Raw genomic sequence first — 21,141 nt, 5'->3', positions numbered from 1 at the left:
CTTAACCTCCTTGTCCTTCAGTTTTCTTCTCTGTTAAATGGAGAAGATAATACCTACTTGTCAGGATTATAAAGCAGATTAAATTGGCTAATGCATGCAGAGAGTCTAAGTGCCTGAGACATATCAGACCATGAGTAAATGGTACATCTTGTTGTTTTTGACCCTTCACTTTGATTCTGACCTTCCATTTTAAATTACATTTACTGGCGGCTTCAATTCTGGACTCTTTGTTCATTTTCATTTGCTTTTTGATTCAAGTTGTGTGGCCCATGATTGACCAATAATAAATGGCAGAGTCAGGGTTGGAATCCAGCTTGTCCAACTCCAGAGCCCAACTCATATATCCCTGCCCCATACTGGCCTCATTCAATTCCAGTCCGCCCTGTGCTGCCCAATCATCTATTGTAATCCATCCCATTTCCTTTTTGTAGCAAAAGGTAATGACTCTGGGGAGGGGGAAATGAGGAGTTGTTGTTTGGGTATTGAGTTTCAGTATTGTAAGATGAAAGAGTTTTAGAGGTCAACACTAAATATAGTTAACATTCCTGAACTGTGCATTTAAACATGTGGCTGGAAGGGCAAATTTTATAGTGTGTGTGTGTTTACTGCAAATTAAAAAAAGTAATGGCTCCTTCTTTTGAGTTCCCATGAAACTTCTGTACCTTTATCAGTTAAGAACTCTAGAAGATTGTCCGAGCTGTTTCTCTTGTGACATGCTTTTCCTTGCTTCCGTAAGTGACCCTGCTTGTGAAGTCCATGTCTTTTCTTTTTTTTCTATGCAGGTGGTTATGGAATAAAAGAGTTTCTGTTGTTGAATCTGGTGATTTAATACTGGAAGTTTTAATTTAGAGATTATGAGAACAAAGATGTATTATGGTTACGTAAGGTGTATTTAATAGAGCTCACTTTCACTACTGTGCGTCTGCATATCGCTGTGGGTTTCTCAACATGAGGCTCAAGGATATCCTGCAATTTTCATTGCTCCCGTGAACCTAGGCTAAGAGCTGATGTCAGAAAGTTGTATTCCTAGGACATGGGTTTTATTTGGTTCCTTCATTCTACTCTGTGTTGTGTATAATATTCTGTCAGTATAACTTTAGATGTATAGACCATCATTGATTCTTTTTAACCATAATTAATGTCTCCAGAAACTTGGATATTCCATTATTTACCTCTGATTTTTCAAAAAGCTTTAAGATGGAAAGCCCATTTAAAAACAATATAAAATAGTAGAGTTAAGCAGAGGGCGCTAGGTGGCTCAGTTGGTTGAGCAACTGCCTTCAGCTCAGGTCATGATCCCAGGGTCCTGGGATCAAGCCCCGCATCAGGCTCCCTGCTCAGCCAGAAGCCTGCTTCTCCCTCTCCCACTCCCCCTGCTTGTGTTCCCTCTCACGCTCTCTCTCTCTCTCTGTCAATTAAATAAATAAATAAAATCTTTTTTTTTTAAAAAAAGTTAAGCAGAAAACCAGAATATAGACCATAAATGTAACTACAACTTGGGGTAGATTAATTGTTATAGTTGATACTGATCTGAATTTACTGGCAGTAAGAACAAAACAAAATGAAGTTCTGGTTCCGTGATTTATTATGTGTGGCAGGAGAATGCCTAAGACATCATTTTTGTTTTTAGGGAATTGTTGCTAGCGTTGACCTTGAAGATTTTTTTCCTAATGAATTCTTGTTTGGAAGATAATTACTAATGATTAATAGACATTATCATTGGGGTTTTATAATAAACAAAAGCACTTGTTAGTGTATAGACTTTGTTAATAGCTGAAGCCTAAACCCTGAATCAATGAAGATATTTTCAGACTGAATAATATTACTGAATTAGTTTGCTTATCTTTTATTCAGCAACCTGCATAGTATTAACTATTTGCCATATACTGTGCTAGACATTGGGTTTAATGGAAGAAATTGTCCTTGAAGTACTTAGTCCAGTGGGGAATTTAGGTGGGCAAACAGGTTTAATGTGCAAGTTGCTATAATGGAGACAAGTGTATCATTCCATTGGAGCCCGAGAGGGTATGTCTTCTAGGAATAGTTGGAGGAGAGTACGCTTAACGACTGAGCCACCCAGGCACCCCTGGAGGAGGGTTCTTATGATACGTGATATTTGAGCTGATTCTTAAGTTTGCCTGGTTGAAAGGAAGGAAAGAAACAAGAATGCTCTTGGATGCTCTATTTTAGGTAGGAACTTGTACAATCTAGAAATAACTAACATCCACTAAACTTTTCAACTCAAATATCCTATGTCTTCAGTGGATGTTTGGCATGCACTTGAGTGCAGGAACTTCATGATTAAATTCTCTTCTATTCCTATAGTGCAAATATTCTGGTCCATGGTCAAAGCCCAGTAAATACTGGATGGATTGATGGATGAAAAGAAGGAGAGGAGAGCCTTATGTCACAGATACCACAAAGAACAGATGAGGTAGAGTTGTCACTATGTGAGAAAGACTTGGAGGTTGATTTACATTTCAGTCCAATAGAAGAGCAGTCCATTTTTATAGGCAGCAGTGGGAGCTGGAGATAGAGCCAGTGTTTTACTCAGAAAATAGCTTAGACTCTTAATGAATTACCTGCAGAGACCTTTAGCTAGGACTCCAGAGTCCTGCCCTATGCAATAAAAAAGGAATGAGTTCATTCTAAAAAAAGTTTTAAGGGCATTTATTACCAGTTAATCATAACATCCCTGGACTCTAGCTAGCCTCTGTGGAGTGTCTGCTTTTAAATAGAGTCCCTGTAGAATTATTAAAATGTGCATTGTATGCCTGAGAAGCTCAGGCTTGACCCGTGGAAAGGGTTATTGCAGATGCATGGCGAATGATTACCAAGTGCAGTATTAGTTTTGACGTGTTGATGCTGAGCATCTTCTTCAGACAATAACTAGTCAGCAAGCTCAAAAACACTTCTTAGGACTCTTCTCATTCAGAAAGATGCAGACCTTTTTCTCAGCCTGCTTCGCTGTTCTTCAGGATGTCTCAGAGCTATCTCGGACCTGGAAAGGGTCACTTGGAAACCTTATTCTTCGCCACCTCCTCCAGATCTTTCATTAAATGGATAACCATTCATCTAGTGACTCAGGGTAGAAGCACAGTATTTGTCTGTGACATCATCCCTCATCCTTAAATCTAACCTGACAATTTCCGTTAATATTTTTGACATCTATCCACCTTACTTCATTTGATGTGCCGTTGGCCTTGTCCAAGCCACCATCATTCATTTGAACCATTGGCCTCGCTGCTTCCACTTTGGCTGTTTCTAATCAGATCTCCACATATACCCAGGGTAGTTTTTGTGAAATGTAACTTGATTTTGTCATCTCATGCCGACAAAGCCTTCAATGGCTTGCTGTTGTGTGGTAGGGAAAATAAAAGGTATTTACCCTGGCCTACATGGCTGGGCATGATACAACCTTAACTTAGCTCTCCAGGTTTATCTTTCCCTCATTCGCTCTCTTTTACTTTCTCTATGCCCACAATAACTCTCTTTCAGCTTTTTGATGTGCCAAGCTGTTTCCTGACTTAGCATCTTTTTGCTCTTTCCTCTCCTCAGTATGCTGTTGTCCGCTCTTGACCTGGCTCAGTCCTTCTCATTAGTGTTCTTCTTAATTGTTAATTTTTCCTAAAGGGTCTTTCTAGATTGTCCATTCTAAAGTTGCCTTCTGATAATCTCTGTCAAGACTTACAAGAATTGAAGATGATGAGTTCATTTCATTTGTATCTGCCCCACCTTGATACAATGCTGGGTTGGGACCATATCTCTTTGGTTCCCCACTGCACTGTATAGAACAGAGCTTGTGCAACGGTGGTGCTTCACAAATATTTGTTGAATGAAAGACTGCTTCTTAAAAATAAAATTTGATCTAGATGGAAAGGCAGTAATAGGGCCAGCATCTAACTCCTGTAGCAGTGTTTGCAAACTGATTCCACACGAGTGTCTAATAGATACTCACAGAAAGTTAGTTACTGCCATTTTGCCTTGCTAAAAAAAAAAGGTGGCATTTTTAATGTTTGTTTTGGGGAGCCTAACAGACTAAGTTTAGATCGTGTTCTCCTGGAAAGCTGTCGAACTTTGAGCCAGTTAACCAAGGTCTCCCAGGTCTCCTTTCCCATATATAAATTGAGGAAAATTACATCTCATGAGCTTGTTACGAAGATTTACGTGAGATTATGTGAAGTGCTTCATACAGTGCTTGACACCTTGGAAGAGTTCAGGCATTCTTTTTTCTTATCCCCTTTATATCTCAAGAGATTAATAAGGACTCAGAAAAACTCATTTAATTTTCCTCATAATCTCACTGTTTTTATTTAATGCATAATCACACCCAAGAGCATTAACATGGAGGTCAAAATCAGTTTAGGAGGAAATAATCCATCTCTAGGGTACAAATAAGCAATGATGGACTGGTTATTTAACGGTCAATAACATTGGTTTCCCTCAGAGACGTGGAATTCTCCTTTGCCTTATCCCAGGGGGTGGTGGTTTCACACTGTAAAATTGTAATTACAAATAAATGCAAGTAGTTATTTTTCTTTCTAGCTCAAGAAAATATTCTGTGGATATAAGTGGTATGAAAACATTTCCCCTGTTTTAGATATTTCTGGGGAGAAGCCTTGGCAATATCATTGAAAACTCTGGACTCCAAAGCTCTTCTGCTTATATTATCAGCTTTGGGGGAAACTAAAAATTTTGATATTCTGAAGGCAAGTTGTTAGATTCAAATGGTTTGGGTTCAAATTTGTAGGTGGTCTGTGACTACCACCTCCTTAGGCATACTACTCTGGATGCTAAATTGAGTTTAAAGGAAAATGCTTGAGTTATATCTATCAAAATTATCAAAGGTTAACTCTCTGCCTTTAAGTTAGAATAGCTCACCCATTCTGGCCTCTATTAAATTTATTTCACTGCATGATAAGAGACAGTAACTGGCAAGTTGGATCGCTTCTCTGTAGGTCGTCTCTTTCAGAGAGCTAGGGGCTCTAGCATTAAAAGTTGAAGAACTTTGGATTTGTCTACCCAAATATTGACCCGGGCAAGGATCTGTCTTGTGTATTTAGGGATCGCTATGATTTAGAGCACTGATACGAGGGGATAGATAGGGCAATTAATAGACATTGACTCCTTAGCTCAGTTTAGAGCATGGAAACTTTAGGGAGGCCAAGGGAACGGACATGAATTCCTTCTGGGACTCTCTCACTCTGTCTTGTTCTGTGGCCAAAGATCTCACCTCAGACCCAAGCCAAGTATCTTGAAAAAGTATATATAATTCTTCATTTGGGACATTGGACTAAAAACATGTGAACGTACCTGGGCGCAAATCCATGACCAATACTATGGAAGGTGTGCCGTGTTGACAGCGGGAGGTTTATATGAGTTCTGACGTCTAGATGTCTCCTTGAGCTCATGGCCTATTTCTCACTGCAAATCCACCTTCATAAACAATATAGCTAAATGGAGAATTATGGTTGCTAATGTTAACATATTTCCCGAAGGAGTGCTTTTCATCTCACAGAGGTGACAAAAACCACTTGTACTTTTTTCATTTTTTAAAAAAATTTAAAAATTTTTAATTTTTTAAGGTGCTTTTTTCCCCTTTTATTTTGTTATGTTAATCACCATACATTACATCATTAGTTTTTGATGTAGGGTTCCATGATTCATTTTTTTGCATATAACACCCAGTGCTCTTTTACTTAAAATTATTTATCAAAGTAAACATTGATGTTGTCTATCAAAGGTTCTGGTCATTGAGTTTTCTTTTGGCGTTTTCTGTGTCTGGTGGGGCTGTAGTGCTTTAAAAAGAAATTGAGGTTATATGCTTTCAACTACTGAGTAGAATGGGAACCTGCTCTTAAATGAAGAAATAATGCATTACCTTTGGTGAAATGCAACTCTGAGAGTTCAAAGCAGACCACCTCAGATGTCACAGCATAAGACTTCAGAGGTTCTCTAGTTCTGTTAAACTGATGTGATGTTTAAATGACTTCTGTAGGGCATTTCGGTTTAATTAGATGCTGGGAATTGCAAAGAAGTCTAAAAGAACCACTGTAGTATTCTTTGGTCTGCCTGTGAGTTAACTCCCCATTAGCAGCCTGTTGTGGAATGTGACATAGTTCTTTCCTTTTCTTTTTACAGAATGCTATGAACCTACCCCCGGACAAAGCCAGGTTACTGCGGCAATATGATAATGAGAAAAAGTGGGAACTGATTTGTGATCAGGTAAGACATAGTGATGTTTTCATCAAAAAATAATGAAAGAAGAGAATCAGATTTCCTCCCTAAATAATAGTAGACTTTTTCCAGGATACCTGTGCATGGATTTCTGTTTTGGGCCTTCCTGTTTCTTAGTACAAAAGATAAAGCTAGAAGGTGGCTTCTTTTATTTGTGCATTATTTTAATTCTCTCCTTTATTTTCCAGCATTTAGTTATTAGATTTTCTGGGAAATCTGGTCAGGTGGGCAAACCAAATTCAGATCGGTTTTGTTTTTCTTTTTGTTTTGTTTTGAGAGAGTGTGAGTTGGCGGGGGGGGGAGGGAAGAGGAGAGAGGGGAGAGAAAGAATCCTAAGCAGGTTCCATGCCTAGCATGGAGCCTGACGTGGGGCTTGATCCCACGACTCTGAGATCATGATCTGAGCTGTGTAATCAAGAGTCAGACGCTTAGCCAACTGAGCCAGCCACCCAGGCGCCTGTTTTTCTGTTTTACATAGCAGTTTATGCTGCTTGAATAATGCAGGTCCTCTAGTTTAATTGGCTTTCCTATTCATGTATATTGTTGTATATTCATTCAAGAAGGTGAATTCTTTATAAGGAAACATCACTTGGGCTGATAAATTATTTCAGATTTTAGCAATTTTTCAGGTATTTTCATTTTATCATTAACTCATAACAAACTCAGATTCTTCAGAGAGATATAAAAGTGAAATTCCGCATTTTGTTTCTGTCTGCTCTAATTCTCTACCTTAGAGGTCCACTGGTAAGACTTTGAAGTATTTCTTTTCAGCTTTTGAAATGTTTTTGTCTTAAAAAAAAAAAAAAGTTTTGTCTTAGAAACCCAAAATATGTGGATGTACACACCCTCATTCTGTGTCTTGGTACATTCGTCATTTCTACCCTATTCTTTCAAATGGTATGTAGTATTCCATTGTATTGATAGTAATTTCTTTGGCACTTTGTTTCAGGGTGGTGTGGGTCTTAGGGTCAGTCTGTGGCTATCAGGCTCTGTATGTTAGCTTTTTATGTTGGGCCATGAGCTTTAGGGTGCCTGTGTCTCCCCCACTTCCCACCACCCTGAACATTTCTGGTGAGTGTTCTAATTCCTCCTAAGACAGCTCCCACGGGTTTCTCCTGTGGGGACAGCATGTATCAGAGAAGCAGAGGGGTTTTTTATTGCCCACAGGTAGAGCTATTACCCTAAGAAATTCATGCCTGCAGTTGACATGGAGCTTCTAAAGTGTTCATTGTGTGTGGTTTCTCCTTAGCTCCTGAACTCAAACAGTAATGAAATGATGGTAAAAATACTCCTCTCTTTCTCATGCTATATTTGAGTATCAGGAGTAGATAGAAACTGAAGAGAAAGCTTATTGCTTATATGACCATGATGCAAAAGCGTAAAAATCTTGCTGACACCTAGACTCTCCTTCCTTTGAGATTTAATTTTTCATGAGTGTTGTCTAAACCTATTATTGTGAGGAAAATGATTTTACAATGATGATGAATGAAGATGATAGGGATAGTTAATATAAAGGAAAGGTAATCGCACAAATGAGGGAGGTCCAATGGGTGTGAAAGTTCTAGTATGACAGGTTATGACATTAACACAGAGGAAAGCAGCTTTAGTGGCCATTTTGTTAGCCCTGTGAGGAAGAGCTGAACCTCCCTCAGACCTGCGGGATTTACAGGCCATCAGGCTGCTCTGCTCCTTTCTAGCTTTATTGATTTGTTAATTTTTTTAAAAAAATTATTTTTAAAGATTTTATTTATTTGAGAGCGATTGAGTGAGCGAGAGCACAAGTGGGGTGAGGGGTAGAGGGAGAAGCAGACTCCGCGATGAGCAGGGAGCCCGATGCAGGACTCGATCCCAGGACCCTGGGATCATGACCTGAGCCGAAGGCAGACACTTAACTGACTGAGCCCCCCAGGCGCCCCGAATTAATTTTTGCCTCTCTAGTAGGCAGAGAGGGCAGATTGCTGCTGATGGAGGATTTCTAACAGCTGGACTCTTCCCTCAGCCCAACAGGGGCTTCATAGGGTTGATGGTGGGTCTAGAGGATCTTGGGTCTGGGAGGGGAGCAAATTAGCTAATTATGTTTCTCATTTTCAGATCCCGAGTTCAGCTTATTGCCCTTAAATGTTAATGTGCCACGACATGGAGAATTTAGCCGCTGTATCTGTTCCTTTCTGGGCATTACTTCAACACATGTCGAAAGCTCCAGGCTGGAGTGCCCTCAGTTCAGAGATGTCCTGGGTGATTTGTTAATAAGAGTGACAAATAATTATTATTGCCAGTGGCCAGCATTTACTAAGTAGATTTTTCTTAATAAGAGCTTTGTGTTGAATTTTTAAAGCAGTCCTTTGTGTTTGTAGCCCCATTGGACAGATGGAGAAAGTCATCGAGGAAGGTGACAGAGCTGTACAGTGGTCAGGTGGCCTACATAGTCTGATGGTGGAAAACATGCACATGCCGGGGGCTGTCTGCTTACACACTGCTCTCTGCTCTCTTCCTCACACAGCGCTCAAGTACGTGAATGAGCGACCAGAAATAAGGAGAAAATACAGGCTGTCTCTGTTTCTCTGGCTTGCGATCGGATAGGCTTTCCTGAGAGGGAGAGGAGTCTGGGAGCTATAATGTAGGCACGGAGCCTCACCTGCCTGCATTCTCACTATGGTGACCTGCCATGTTTGATGAGCCAGTGGTCGGTTTGAGAACTGTAGCCAGCATATGTCGCATATGGGAGACCCATTGGTGTTTCACACACATAAATACCATTTCTCATCTGTGTGTATTTGTGAGGGGAAAGGTAAAAAAAAAAAAAACATGAGCTGAGAGCACTCATAGTGTACTATTCATATGCTAAGTGTAACGTATTGGTGCTTATTGATGGAATGTCTATCTTGTTATCTACATGGACCTTGTCATATATTTGGTACCTAATCTATATCTATGGCACCTCACCTGATAGTTCCTCAAAGTATATTTGCTTTTAAAATTCTAATTATGTGAAATATCCCAAATAGAAAAATCCATAAAGAAAGTAGATTAGTGGTTGCTGTGACCTGGGGGGGTTGGGGGGGACTGCTAATGAGTGTGCATGGTTTTTTGTTTGGTTTTGGTTTTGTTTTGTTTTGTTTTGGTGTGATGGAAATTACACCGAAGAACTTAGTGGTGGGAATTAAGAGAGTGGTGATAGTTGCATAGCCTTGTGAATAGAATAAAACTGTATACCTCTTTAAGAGTGTGAATTTTATGGCATAGGAATTATATCCCAAAAATTGCTTTTGCAACAACCAGAGATAGGTTGAAAAGAGAGGAGGAGAATTTAAGAGAGAGAACAATGTTTGTGTGGATCTTTTTGGATTCCAATATGAACAAACTATAAAAATACTTTTTTTTTTAGAAAATTGGAGAAATTCCTCCAAAGAAATTAGTGGATGGTTCTAAGAAATTATTGACTTGGTTAGGTTTGATTTGGGCATTGTAGTTGTATAAGAATCTGTCTTTTTTTTAAAAATTGTATTTTTTGTGTTCAATTAGCCAAGATATAGTATCTTTATTTTTAAAGCAATGTGTACTGACATAGGGATAGAATATGACTGGAATATGGCTGTCTTCATCAAAAGAACACAGAAAAAGGGGTAGATAAAGGAAATGTGGAAAATCTTGATGATTGTTGAATCTTGCCAGTGGGATATGTTGGGGTCTATTATAGTATACTCTCAACTTCTGTGTATTTTTGAAAATTTACAATATAAAATTAAAAAATAAAGTATTTGCTACATAATCTTCATTTTTTTCTTTAGCTGTAAAATGTAGTTAATACTAACATTTTTTTAAAGGGGTATCTGGCTGGCTCAGTCAGTATCAGGGTCCTGAGTTCAAGCCCCACATGGAGTGTGGAGCCTACTTAAAAAAAAAAAAAAGATACAACTAACATTTTAAAATTATTTTGAGGCTTGGAGACAATACTATGTAAAGTTCATGGACTAACATTTGGCATGTAGTAGGTGCTTCATAAATGGTGTGGCTGCTTCTGCTCCTTAAGGGCCCAGATATTAAATATTAATTTTTTATTTTTTATCTTTTTTATTATGTTCAGTTAGCTCACAGAATGGGAGAAGGTATTTGCAAATGATACTACCGATAAAGGGCTGGTATCCAAGATCTATAAAGAACTTATCAAACTCAACACCCAAAAAACAATCCAGTCAAGAAATGGGCAGAAGACGTGAACAGACACTTCTCCAAAGGAGACATAAAAATGGCTACCAGATATGAAATATTGGTGCCATTATTTTATCATCAACTTGTCTTCAAAAGATTCAAGGGAATTTACTCTATTAAATCTATCATCATATTTTACCTAAATACAGTTGATGGTTTGAATGCATGTTGTATGATGCTGTCAGGAAAAGCCATAGCTATAGACTTTTTTCTTTTCTTTTCCTTTTCCTTTTCCTTTTCTTTTCTTTTCTTTTCTTTTCTTTTCTTTTCTTTTCTTTTCTTTTCTTTTCTTCTGTTCTTTTCTTCTTTTTTCTTTTCTTTTTTCTTTCTCTTTTCTCTTTCTTTTCTTTCTTTTTTTTCTTTTCCTTTTCTTTCTCTTTTCTTTCTTTTTTTTTCTTTTCTTTCTTTCTTTTCTCTTCCTTTCCTTCCTTCCCTTCCTTCCCTTCCTTTCTTTTCTTTCTTCCTTTTTTTTTTTTTTAAAGATTTTATTTATTTGTGAGAGAGAGAGCATGAGAGCACAAATTGGGGAGAGGGGCAGAGGCAGAGGAAGAAGCAGACTCTCCACTGAGCAGGGAGCCCGACGTGGGGGGCTTGGTCCCAGGACCCTGGGATCATGACCTGAGCCAAAGGCGGACACTTAACCGACTGAGCCACCGAGGTGGCCTAAGGCATAGGTATTGATTTTCAATTCAGAAAATACCAAGGCAAACCTTGTGTCTTATTTGTGAAGTCTTAAAACAATGACTGTGGGGTGTTGTCATTGATATCTGACAATAAGAGACTCCCTGATCCTGATGCTTTGTGCCCAAATGCTATATGGAATCCAAATATTAATTTTATTTCTTTTTAAGCAAATAGTGCAGATACATTATTATCATAAGATATATAGTATAGGCAGAGCGCTCAAAGTGCACAAAGTGAAATGGGACTATTATAGAAATTTAATTCCCAAGGAAGTATATGAGCAAGAATATTGGAGGACTTCTGGAGAGTTTATTTCAGGTTTTTAGTTCCAGTGAAGAATTGTCATGTGAATGATATGAATCACAGAACTGGTCATGTTTCTCCTTTTTTTCCTTTGCTGCCAGACTGCTCAGAGCCACATTTGTGGTCTGCCATTACCAAGTACACAGCACCTTAGGGGCACATGTTTTTTTCCCGGCCTCATCCATGGCTTCATCTCATGATTCCTGGCCACATTTTCCCTCCACACAGATTTCCTCACTTAAAAACAATCTTGTAAGAAGTCCTAAACTTCCACCAGTTATCTTTTGGAACAAGAGGAATATAAAATAATACATTGGGATGACTGGTGAACAAACATTTTATTTGTGCTGATGACTTAACAGATTTTCTATATGCTGTTTTTATATTGAGCAAATTGTTGCATTGTGTACATGATGTCTTTCTCTAAAGACGTAAAGATGGAGGGTCCCAAATAAAATACTTCATCATGGTGTAGCCTAGGAAAGACAATTGAGTTGAATACCATTCATCAACCTTCTTATACTTTCATATGGTTAGTCTGTCACTTTGTTTTAGAAGTATTTAAAAATATGTCCCCCTGACTCAAGTGAGTTGAGTAGTAACTGAGGGCCTGGGCCTTGCCTCATTTGTGTAGCCCCAATACCGAGCTTAGTGCCTGAAACATAAGCAGTGCTTACTGAAAGTCTGCTGAGTGAAATAAGAAGAGCTAAATGGTATGTTCAGGAGAAAGTGGAGATGGGAGAGGAGGCGGAAGAGAGAAGCAGCTCAGTGCAACCTGGAAGTAGAGGTTTGCTGTTAATTTCTTTATTTTTAGATTTTTAAAATTTATTTATTTTGGAGAGAGCAAAAGAGCAGATGGAGAGAGAAACTCAAGCAGACTCTGCACTGAGTGTGGAGCCCAACATGGGACTTGATCTCACCACCCTGAGATCATGACCCTAGCCGAAACCAAGAGTGGGCCACTCAACCGACTGCGCCACCCAGGTGCCCCATAGGTTTGCTCTTTCTTTATTCTTTGCACCTTCCTCTACTTGTTGGTGTAATTTGCTTGTGATAAGTGAAACTAAACACCACCGCTCAATCCTGGGAGCTCCTTTAAAGTGGAATGTGTGCCTGCTGTAGATTCGAAGGAGTCTATATGGGCATTTCTGCAGTGAGGCTCTGTCCACACCTACCCATGGTCAACTGAAAGTCCAGGTCTTTGGCTAATTCTGGAGGCAAAGTAAACATTTTCTAGGAGCTTAAATCCCAAGGCTTTCTGTAGTAACAGCATTCGGATGATGTCTCTTAGTCCTTTCGTAGGTCACTGCATATGTAGAAAGTTGACCTGAGCTTCTAGTGTGTCTCAGTGGTTAAAGTAACATAGGAGAACTGTCTAATTCTGGTCCAGGTCGGGCTACAGAAGTCAAAGGAGAGGCTTCCTTGTTGGATTTTGGGTAGTATGAAGTGCATTCCAGGGAACTTGTTTATTGGAGTAAGTGGGCCGGTTTCCCATGAGGACTTCAATATGAGGACTCTGTGGGGACACTGAGGCAGGTTTTTAATAGAATGAGGTGACCATATGAGAATAAAAGCTGGAAATGTTAGGTTGTTCTGACAACTGCAGATGGAAACCCAGAAGCTGAATAGCAATAAGGGCGTTCTTTCAGTGGGCTCCACACCTGTGCAGAGAGAGAAAGCTCCTCGATCTCACCCCTTCCTCAATTTTCCGTGCTCCCTAAGTGCACACCCTGTGCCGCACTCTTATGGCTTTGGGGTCCTGGCTACTTTCCGCAAGCTCAGGGTAAAGGCTGCATTTCAGGAACTTAAGGATTTCAGATGAACTTTCAGATCACTGTGTCTGGAAGAGTTATCAGAAGGGTTGCATTTATTTCAAGCCATTCTTTTTCTTTCTTTTTTTTAAGGATTTTATTTATTTGACAGAAAGGGAGTGAGAGAGCACAAGCAGGGGGAAGCGGCAGTCCAAGGGGGAGGCGGGCTCCCTGCTGAGCAAGGAGCCTGATGTGGACTTTATTCCAGGACCATGGGATCATGACCTGAGCCGAAGGCAGATGCTTAACGGACTGAGCCACCCAGGTGCCCCTCTTTTTATTTTTCTACTGGAAAAATTCACATATGCTTGTCCAAAAAAAAAAAAAAAAACCAAACACCATCTTTATTGGAGCAAATGGAATAAAGCAAAAGATCTTTTGCTTTTCCCACCTTTACACTAATCAGTGATGAAACTGAGGTTTAAGAGCAATAATGACAAGCCAGCACCAAGGCCCCCTGGGCTAGTTAGTGAGATAAGAACACTGATTTCCAAACGCCAGTCACAAGTCCTTTGAATTCGTTCCTGTTACACTAGGGACCCGGTTAGTGGAAGCGAAACTTGCACTTAGGTAAGTACCTCTTTCCAAGGCTTCATCCTCTAACTTCGCAGGGGTTTTCTTGGAGGAGGAGGACTTATTAATTCCTAAATGTGCGTCTGCTCAGTGATTAAGTGGAAGTGGTTAGTCAATAATTCAGGACATTTTAGATGACTAATGCTGATGGGTGTAGATTCCATGAATGTGTCATCCCGTCCCGAAGTGTTAGCAGTGCCACACCTGAGCTTAGCTGGAAAGTTGCCCGGTGGCTTTGCCTGTGTTGATGGTGTGATGTGGGATTTTTTGGGGGGTGGTTTGGCATGGCTCGACCTTGCCCCCTAATGGCTGGTGATTGTGTTGCATTATAGCCTGAGGGAGAGGTGGGGGTCTCCCCCTTCCTTCACTTGCATGGAATGATAAGGGAGAAGGAGGTTAAAAACAACAAAAACAAAGGTGAGAGTGAAGAGGTGGCAAGAAATTATACCCACTTAGAGTCAGCTTCCTGTATTAAGCACTTCACGGAGGTTGGATTTCAGCCCTGAAGGCTTGGCCGGCAGCCTGATCAGGAAAGGGGAAGGCCCCTGCTGCCACTCGGCGCAAGCTGAGTCAGGCTGGTGGCGCTCAGATACTCCACGACCATGAGAGTTGCTTTTTTTGTCTTTTTCAACACAACTGACCCATGTCATTTGAATGTATTTAATCATTAAGAATAATTATTTCTTAAACCCTTCGCTTGTATTTCCTAATACTACTTCTTTCAGAAGACAAGAAAGTTACTTTTACTGGATAATTTGGATCCGTAGTTAAGCCAATTTACTGCAGGAATAAAATATCCTAAAAAATGAAAGAGCAACATATTGCTGAGTTTTTTCTTTCTTCCTTTTTTTTTTTAATGTTCATGTTGTTGTAAGCCATCTAGAACTCTACTCTGCCAGTTAACCAAATATTAGCAGATACTGATAAAATAATTCTTGCGGGCCATCAGATTCTAGGTGGTAAGGGCTTGTCCTTGGCGTGAGGGGTAACAAATGAGTAGCAGCACTGGGTAGGAACAGGGTGGCCGGTTGGCGTGTTGGTGGCTGCCATGGTAGTTATTTGAGCAAGCATATGGATCGCAGAGACTGTGGGGAGGAGCTATGGGAGGGATAATGATGTACAGGAGCCTTCTCCTTGCTCTGCTGACTCTGCCCTTGCTCCCAGGCTCCAGACTTAATCTGCCCTCTGCTCCTATCCCCAAGTTCCAGGCTTTGATTCTACATTTAGCCACATGAACTTTATTGTGGCTTTACCAGCTGTTGGGTTAGCAGACAGCCATTTCTCCACCCCCTACCCCTTATTCAGTCCTCTGCCTAGCTGATATTTTTACTCTCTTTAATATTGTTTGACCTTAAAATTGTTTGAATTTTTACCATATTTCCCTAACTGGTATGTTGAAATGCTATCTAATTTAAAATCATTACTAGGTTTTTGTGATCTGTGTAATTCTTTTAAAGTTCTCTTCCAAACCCTTAGTTGTCTTTTATTATTTTAATACGTGGTCTTCGTCCTCTGTGTAATCTTTCTTTTGGCTCTGCATTAGTCTGATTTTTTTGTTTGGTATTTTATTTTGTGGTTTTTCTCTTGTTAGAAAATTCAGTGTGTATCTTATAAAAAGAATTTCTCTTATAGCCAATAAAGTCATCACAACTAAAATGAGTAATAATTCCTTTATGCCATCTATTGCTCAGTTCATATTTCCCAATTTTCTATAGTGTTTTTTCCACCTCCTTTGTTCACATGAGAATCTAGTCCAGTATCGATCACAAATTGCTTCTGGCTGTTAGGTTCTTTAATTCTCCTTGAATCTAGAACAGACTTTTATTCATGATGCTTATATAGTGAGGCAACTAGGCAGGCTGTCTTGCAGAGTGTTTTGTTTTCTGCATTTACCCGATTGTTTCCTAGAGATGTCTGAACTCTCCTGAATTTTCTGTTCACTAGAAGTTAGATGTAAAAGCATGATAGATTGATGTTGAATATATTTTTCTAGAATATCACAGGAGACATGTGATGTCTGATGTCTCACTATTAGATAACATTGGTCAATAGTGTAACTGTGCTTTTCCCCTTAAGCCGAAAGGGATCTGTTGTGTGTTCCTTTGGCACTGTTTGTCTCATTACCTACCAGCCTTGTGCCTGGTGGGTTTAAAACCAATTGGTAATCTTCTGCTGAATCAGTTTCCGGAGGAGTTGCACAGAGCTGATTTTATAATTTCATTTCCCTTCTACATTAAGCCAGCAACTAGAGCTTTCAACTGGGTCTTGGTTTACCCTGGAATATAATTATTCCTAGAATTCTTTCTCTCCCTTTGCCATTGTTTGGAGTACAGATTGAGTTTAAAGGATACCTCAAAAGGTATGGCAAATGAGTTTTCTCTGGCTTCCTCAAGAGTATCATTGTGAACTCATGGATTTTCACAGTCTGTATATTTCAATTAATATGTTAATATTTTGAAGCTCACACTATCAGTGCTTTGATGTATGAGAACCCTTTCAAGCTGGTTTCTGCACCCTTTTGATGAGACTTTGTTAAGCTTTGAGAGCTTGTTTTATGGTTCAAAACCCATCTCTTTGGCTTAACTTGCACCTTCCTCGCTCTGGACCCTAGAATAAGACGTTTCTTTGAGGAGCCCTATTCTTTTTAGTTGGGGGTGGGGTAGGTATTAGAGGGGAGGATGTGAGAGCTAGTGGCCATCACAGCCGCTGGGTGAATCTCCTTCTCAGTTTAAGTATCTGCACCTTGAATAAAATGTGTAAAAAATATGAGTTCATATTGATATTTCCAAGTCAATTTTTTAATATTAATTTACTTAATTTTTGATTTTATAATTACCACTTTTACATTGAATTGTTGGATTTCTAACATAAATGTAATTTATTTCTTTTCCTATAATATAAAAAGGTTTCAAAATAACATACCCATATCATTACTAAGACATTAGTAACTAAAATTACTTATTTTTTCTTTTGCAGTTTTGTGTCCCCTGAATGTATCCTATTGAAGATGTACTCAGTACTTGATTTAAGTCACTTTTCTGTTAGGAACTTCCAGTTTAAGTTAAAGTAACAATAGGATAACATTTAAAAGGTGCTGTGTTAGTTTTCTGCAGCTGCTGTAACAGATGACCACAAACTTGGTGGCTTAAAGCAATAGAAAACACTCTCTTGTGGCTCTGGAGGACGCAAGTCTGAAATCAGGGTGTTAGCTGGATCCTGTTCCCGCCCAAGCCTCTAGGGGAGAGTCATTCCTTGCTTCTCCCAGCTCCCTTTGGCTCATAGGCTGACCTTGGTATGTGGCTGCAGGACTATAGCCTCTGCCTCCATCTTTACGTGGCTTCTTCTTTTCTCCCCTTGTCTACTTTTTCTCTTCTGTGTCTCATAGGGACACTTATTGGATTCAGGGCTCACCTGGATAGGCTAGGGTGATCTCATTCAAGGTCCTTAATTTATTACATCTCCAAAGACCCTTTTTCCAAATACAGTCGCATTCGCTTGTTGGGGACATAGATGTATCTTTTTGGGGGGCCACCATTCCAACAACTACATATACCAAGATGTGTAATGATTTGCATAATCTTGACATTCATGTGACAGTCCAAGCTGGTACTGGCCATTGAGAGTTAAATTCTACCCAGTTAATCAAGGAGCGAGGTGAAGCTCTTTTTATTCATTTATTTGCCAGAGAGAGAGCACACAAGCAGGGGGAGCGGCAGTCAGAAGGAGAAGCAGACTCCCTGCTGAGCAAGGAACCCAATGTGGGACTTGATCCCAGGACCCTGGGATCATGACCCGAGCCAAAAGCAGCCCCTTAACCCACTGAGCCACCCAGGCATCCCTGAAGCTATTTTTAGCATACAGCTTCAGCTTTGCCCTGAGGTGGTCTCCAATCAAAGGAAGAACAAACATGCACATGCACGCACATATACCTGGGAGGTTTCCTGAACCAGGCTTGGAAGTAGCCTGAGTCACATGCAGGCTTACTTCATAGGCTAGGCCTGTAAGGGGGATGCAAAATGTAGCCTAGATGAATATGCACAGAGAAAAAACAGGCCTCATAAATGCTGGTCTCTGCCATGGTTATCAATTTTGATAGTCTGATAGTTTCACTTATCTTAGGTTGTAGGTAGTATTAAAATTTGTTTTTATTTATGTATTCATTAATTTATTCATTGAAAAGCATTTAGTAGTATAGACAGGGGAAAGCAAAGAGAAAATTGAGAGACTATGGATCTGAGTTTTCCCAAAACAGGTACCTCATGTAATACTTCACGTATGGAAAATTGTTTGAGTCAAATGGTCCCTGGTACCAGTTTATTTGTTCTGAGTCCCAGCAGTGTGCCCAGCAGGAACTGGCTGTAGGACATGTATTTTTGCCAGCTTTAAAACAGACAGCATTTTATCTTTGGGCTATATTCTGCTTGAGATTTTAAAGAGACTGTCTTCCTTTTCTTAAAGTCTCCAAATCTGAGGAAAGGTACTGAGTTAGTTGCTGTTAAAAACAAAGCAAGTTTCTTTCAGTTTCCCTCCTGAAAGCAAAGTTTCCCTTCCATTAAGAGTCACGCCGGGTTTCTGATTCCTTGCTTCTAAAACACTGGAGAAGCAATCAGAGGATCAGATGCCAACTCTCTCTGTATGTTGAACTGTCTCACATTTCATATCCCTGGAGTTGTGGAAAATTGAATCTGAACCTTAGAAGGGGGTTTACCTCTTTCCACTACCAGAGGTTCTCTTCGTCAGATGGTTTTTGTAATGGGGTTCATGCTGGCCTATCCGATGGGGATTGAGAGGGGGGCAGAAAATGGGGGAGAATGTAGGCTAAAGATGGGATGAGTTACTCCTTTTTTAAACTAATCCTTTTTGGCAGCTTGATACAAATGCTGTATTAGAAGGGCTGTTCGACATCAACAGCCAAGATAAGGAACCGAAGGTTCAGTCTGATTTCAAGCTTTTAGGTTCTTTTCTGTCAAAATGAACATCCTATTACCTGCCTTCTTGCCTTGTAAAGAAATGGAATTGTAGATTCTCCCCGTCACTCCTGCCCTCCTCCCCCTTAAAATTACTTAGTTGCCAGAGTTCTTAGACAACTCCATTATGTTGTGTGAGGTGAATTGTATTGTATGAGCATCTTTTGTAAACTTGGGAATGCTATTATAGGACATGAAAAATCGTATAGCCAATTTAATGATGTACATGGATAGACTGAAGTTGACCTTTGACACCATCTTTTAGATAATAATTTAAGTGACCTATTAAGGTGTATTAGCCAAGAATTTCTAGTAGGTAACACAAATACAACTCTGCATGGTTTTAACACCTGAACATTTGACTCATAATCTTTGCTGTGGAAGTCTGTGTGTTTAACTTTTCACACACAAAAAAGTCAAACAGCTTTCTGGAAGTTATCCAACAAGTTGTTGAAATGGACACTAAAAAAATCTGTGAAAGTTTCTGTGTTCTAAAAAGTACCTAATGGTTTGGAAAAGTTTTTTTGAAAAAAGTGCCAGGAGGACCTGGATTGTAGTATGACTGCGGCTCTTTTTTATCAATCCATTCATTAATTAAATGATTCAATGAGAACACAATGAGAAGAGTGATTTGCTAGATGCTAGGACCATAGGGGTTCAGAAAACACAATGCTGAATCTTTTAAAAGAGGAGATTGACAAAAAAAAAACAAAACACATCACCTTCAAAGTAAATTCTGGAAAGACTGAGTGTATAGCAGAGAGCTTTCAGCCCATATATTATCCCCTACTCATCTGTAGCATTCATGGCAGATCTCGATGAACCTTGACGTAAGTGTTTTAAAAGAAGTTATTTTTTGAAGTAATTGGGGGAATTAAGGTGTCTGTCCGGTCTTTATGTGATAGTAGTAAAACAGCATTTGAATGATTTCACTGAAATAATAGAAATACAAATTGGTTTTGATTTCTCATTAGACTGTAGGTGCTAGGAGTGCAGGGAGAGAAGGAAAAAAGTAGAAATATGGTTCAGGTTTTGTAAGGAAAACAGCTGTGTTTAGGGGCAGAGACCGCATGTATTCTATATCCACATGGTGGACTAGACCGTGGCTTGCAGTAGCATCTTTGGGTTTTAGAAATAACCATCATTATGCAGATGCTGGTTACCCTTAAAGCCACTACTAGTTCTCTTCACAAGAACTTTGAGACAGCTCCTTGGCTGTTGATGTATGTGCTCATAGCTTCAGATGTAACTTCCCAAGTCTCATCTAAAACCCTGTGGAGTGAACATTTGTAATAGACTGGGTACTGTGTTTCTGTATCTCTCACTTCCAGCAAGTATCCCCAGCAATGACCAATTTCAAAGGACCTGCTTCCGCCTCCCACTCAGTCCAGTCTGGTCAAGTCTTGTCGGAGAGCTTGATCTAATGATTAATTTTGACCATGTGATCGCAGGTTGAAACTACTTTTGGCTTAATCTTGTGATCTGAGGATGCAAAGAAAGACATGATGTTGATTATAGAAAGGTGTGTGTGTGTGTGTGTGTGTGTGTGTGTGTGTTATGTTACGTTAAAACTGAAATTACAGAAGATCTAAGGACAAACCATAAAATAGCCAACCAAAGCTTGATTTTAAGATTCAGTTTTCAGGTTGTTAGCACGCATTGTATTTGTTTTCATATCTTAAAAGGTAAAATACTTCTGTGTCTAGGAAACTGGGATATGTGTTGGGTGTGGAGAGGTAGGGAGGGTTGGATGAAGATGGTGGATTAAAATCTCACGAAATAACAGTGAAGATAAAGTAATGGTTTGAGGTATGGAGGTACATTTAGAGCTGGGTGAAAACTGACACATATTGCAGAATTTTTAAATCTTAATAATTTATGATATAAATGTTTTGGAAATTATAAAACTAAGAGGTTTACAGGATCCCCTTGGAGTGCTTTATTTCTTGCAAAAGTGTTGGCTGATGAAGTTGACTACATATTTGGCTTGTGGATTTCTTTCTAATTTGGGCAAGTGGAATGAACAAAATATCAAACTTTTTAAGAAGAAAGCTGTGCTCAGTAACAAGTACAATGAATTTAAAGAAATTACTTTGAGATACTGTTTTTTGATCTTCTTTACTGAGATATGGTTTACATGTAGTAAAGTTCACCAATTGAGTTTTCCAAAGTGGCTCTACCATTTTGCATTCCCTCCAACAATGTAATAGAGTTCCAGTTGCTCCAAATCCTTTACCAACAATTGGGTATTATCCGTCATTCATTCCACTCATTTTTATGGATATATAATGATATCTCACTTTGGTTTTAATTTGCATTTCCCTAATGATGAGCATCTTTTTATGTGCTTGTTATTT

The 21,141-nt window shown here is 39.4% G+C and overlaps 1 protein-coding gene across 4 annotated transcripts in view; it reads left to right on the top strand.

Annotated features, from left to right (window-relative positions):
* Window positions 1–21,141, top strand: part of FMNL2 (formin like 2) — a 300,782-nt gene that overhangs the window by 164,820 nt on the left and 114,821 nt on the right. For all 4 annotated transcript variants that reach the window (XM_028113079.2, XM_028113081.2, XM_028113080.2 and 1 more), the window contains exon 2: window positions 6,142–6,225. In XM_028113079.2, coding sequence (XP_027968880.1) covers window positions 6,142–6,225 — 84 coding nt within the window. The remainder of the gene's footprint in view (window positions 1–6,141; window positions 6,226–21,141) is intronic.

The sequence above is a fragment of the Eumetopias jubatus genome, unplaced genomic scaffold (genome assembly GCF_037043125.1).
Source record: "Eumetopias jubatus isolate StellerSeaLion01/CBP00866 unplaced genomic scaffold, mEumJub1_p1.0 scaffold_3, whole genome shotgun sequence".
NCBI lineage: Eukaryota > Metazoa > Chordata > Mammalia > Carnivora > Otariidae > Eumetopias > Eumetopias jubatus.
The sequence above is the reverse complement of the archived record's forward strand: the minus strand, read 5'-3'. Positions and strand labels throughout refer to the sequence as shown.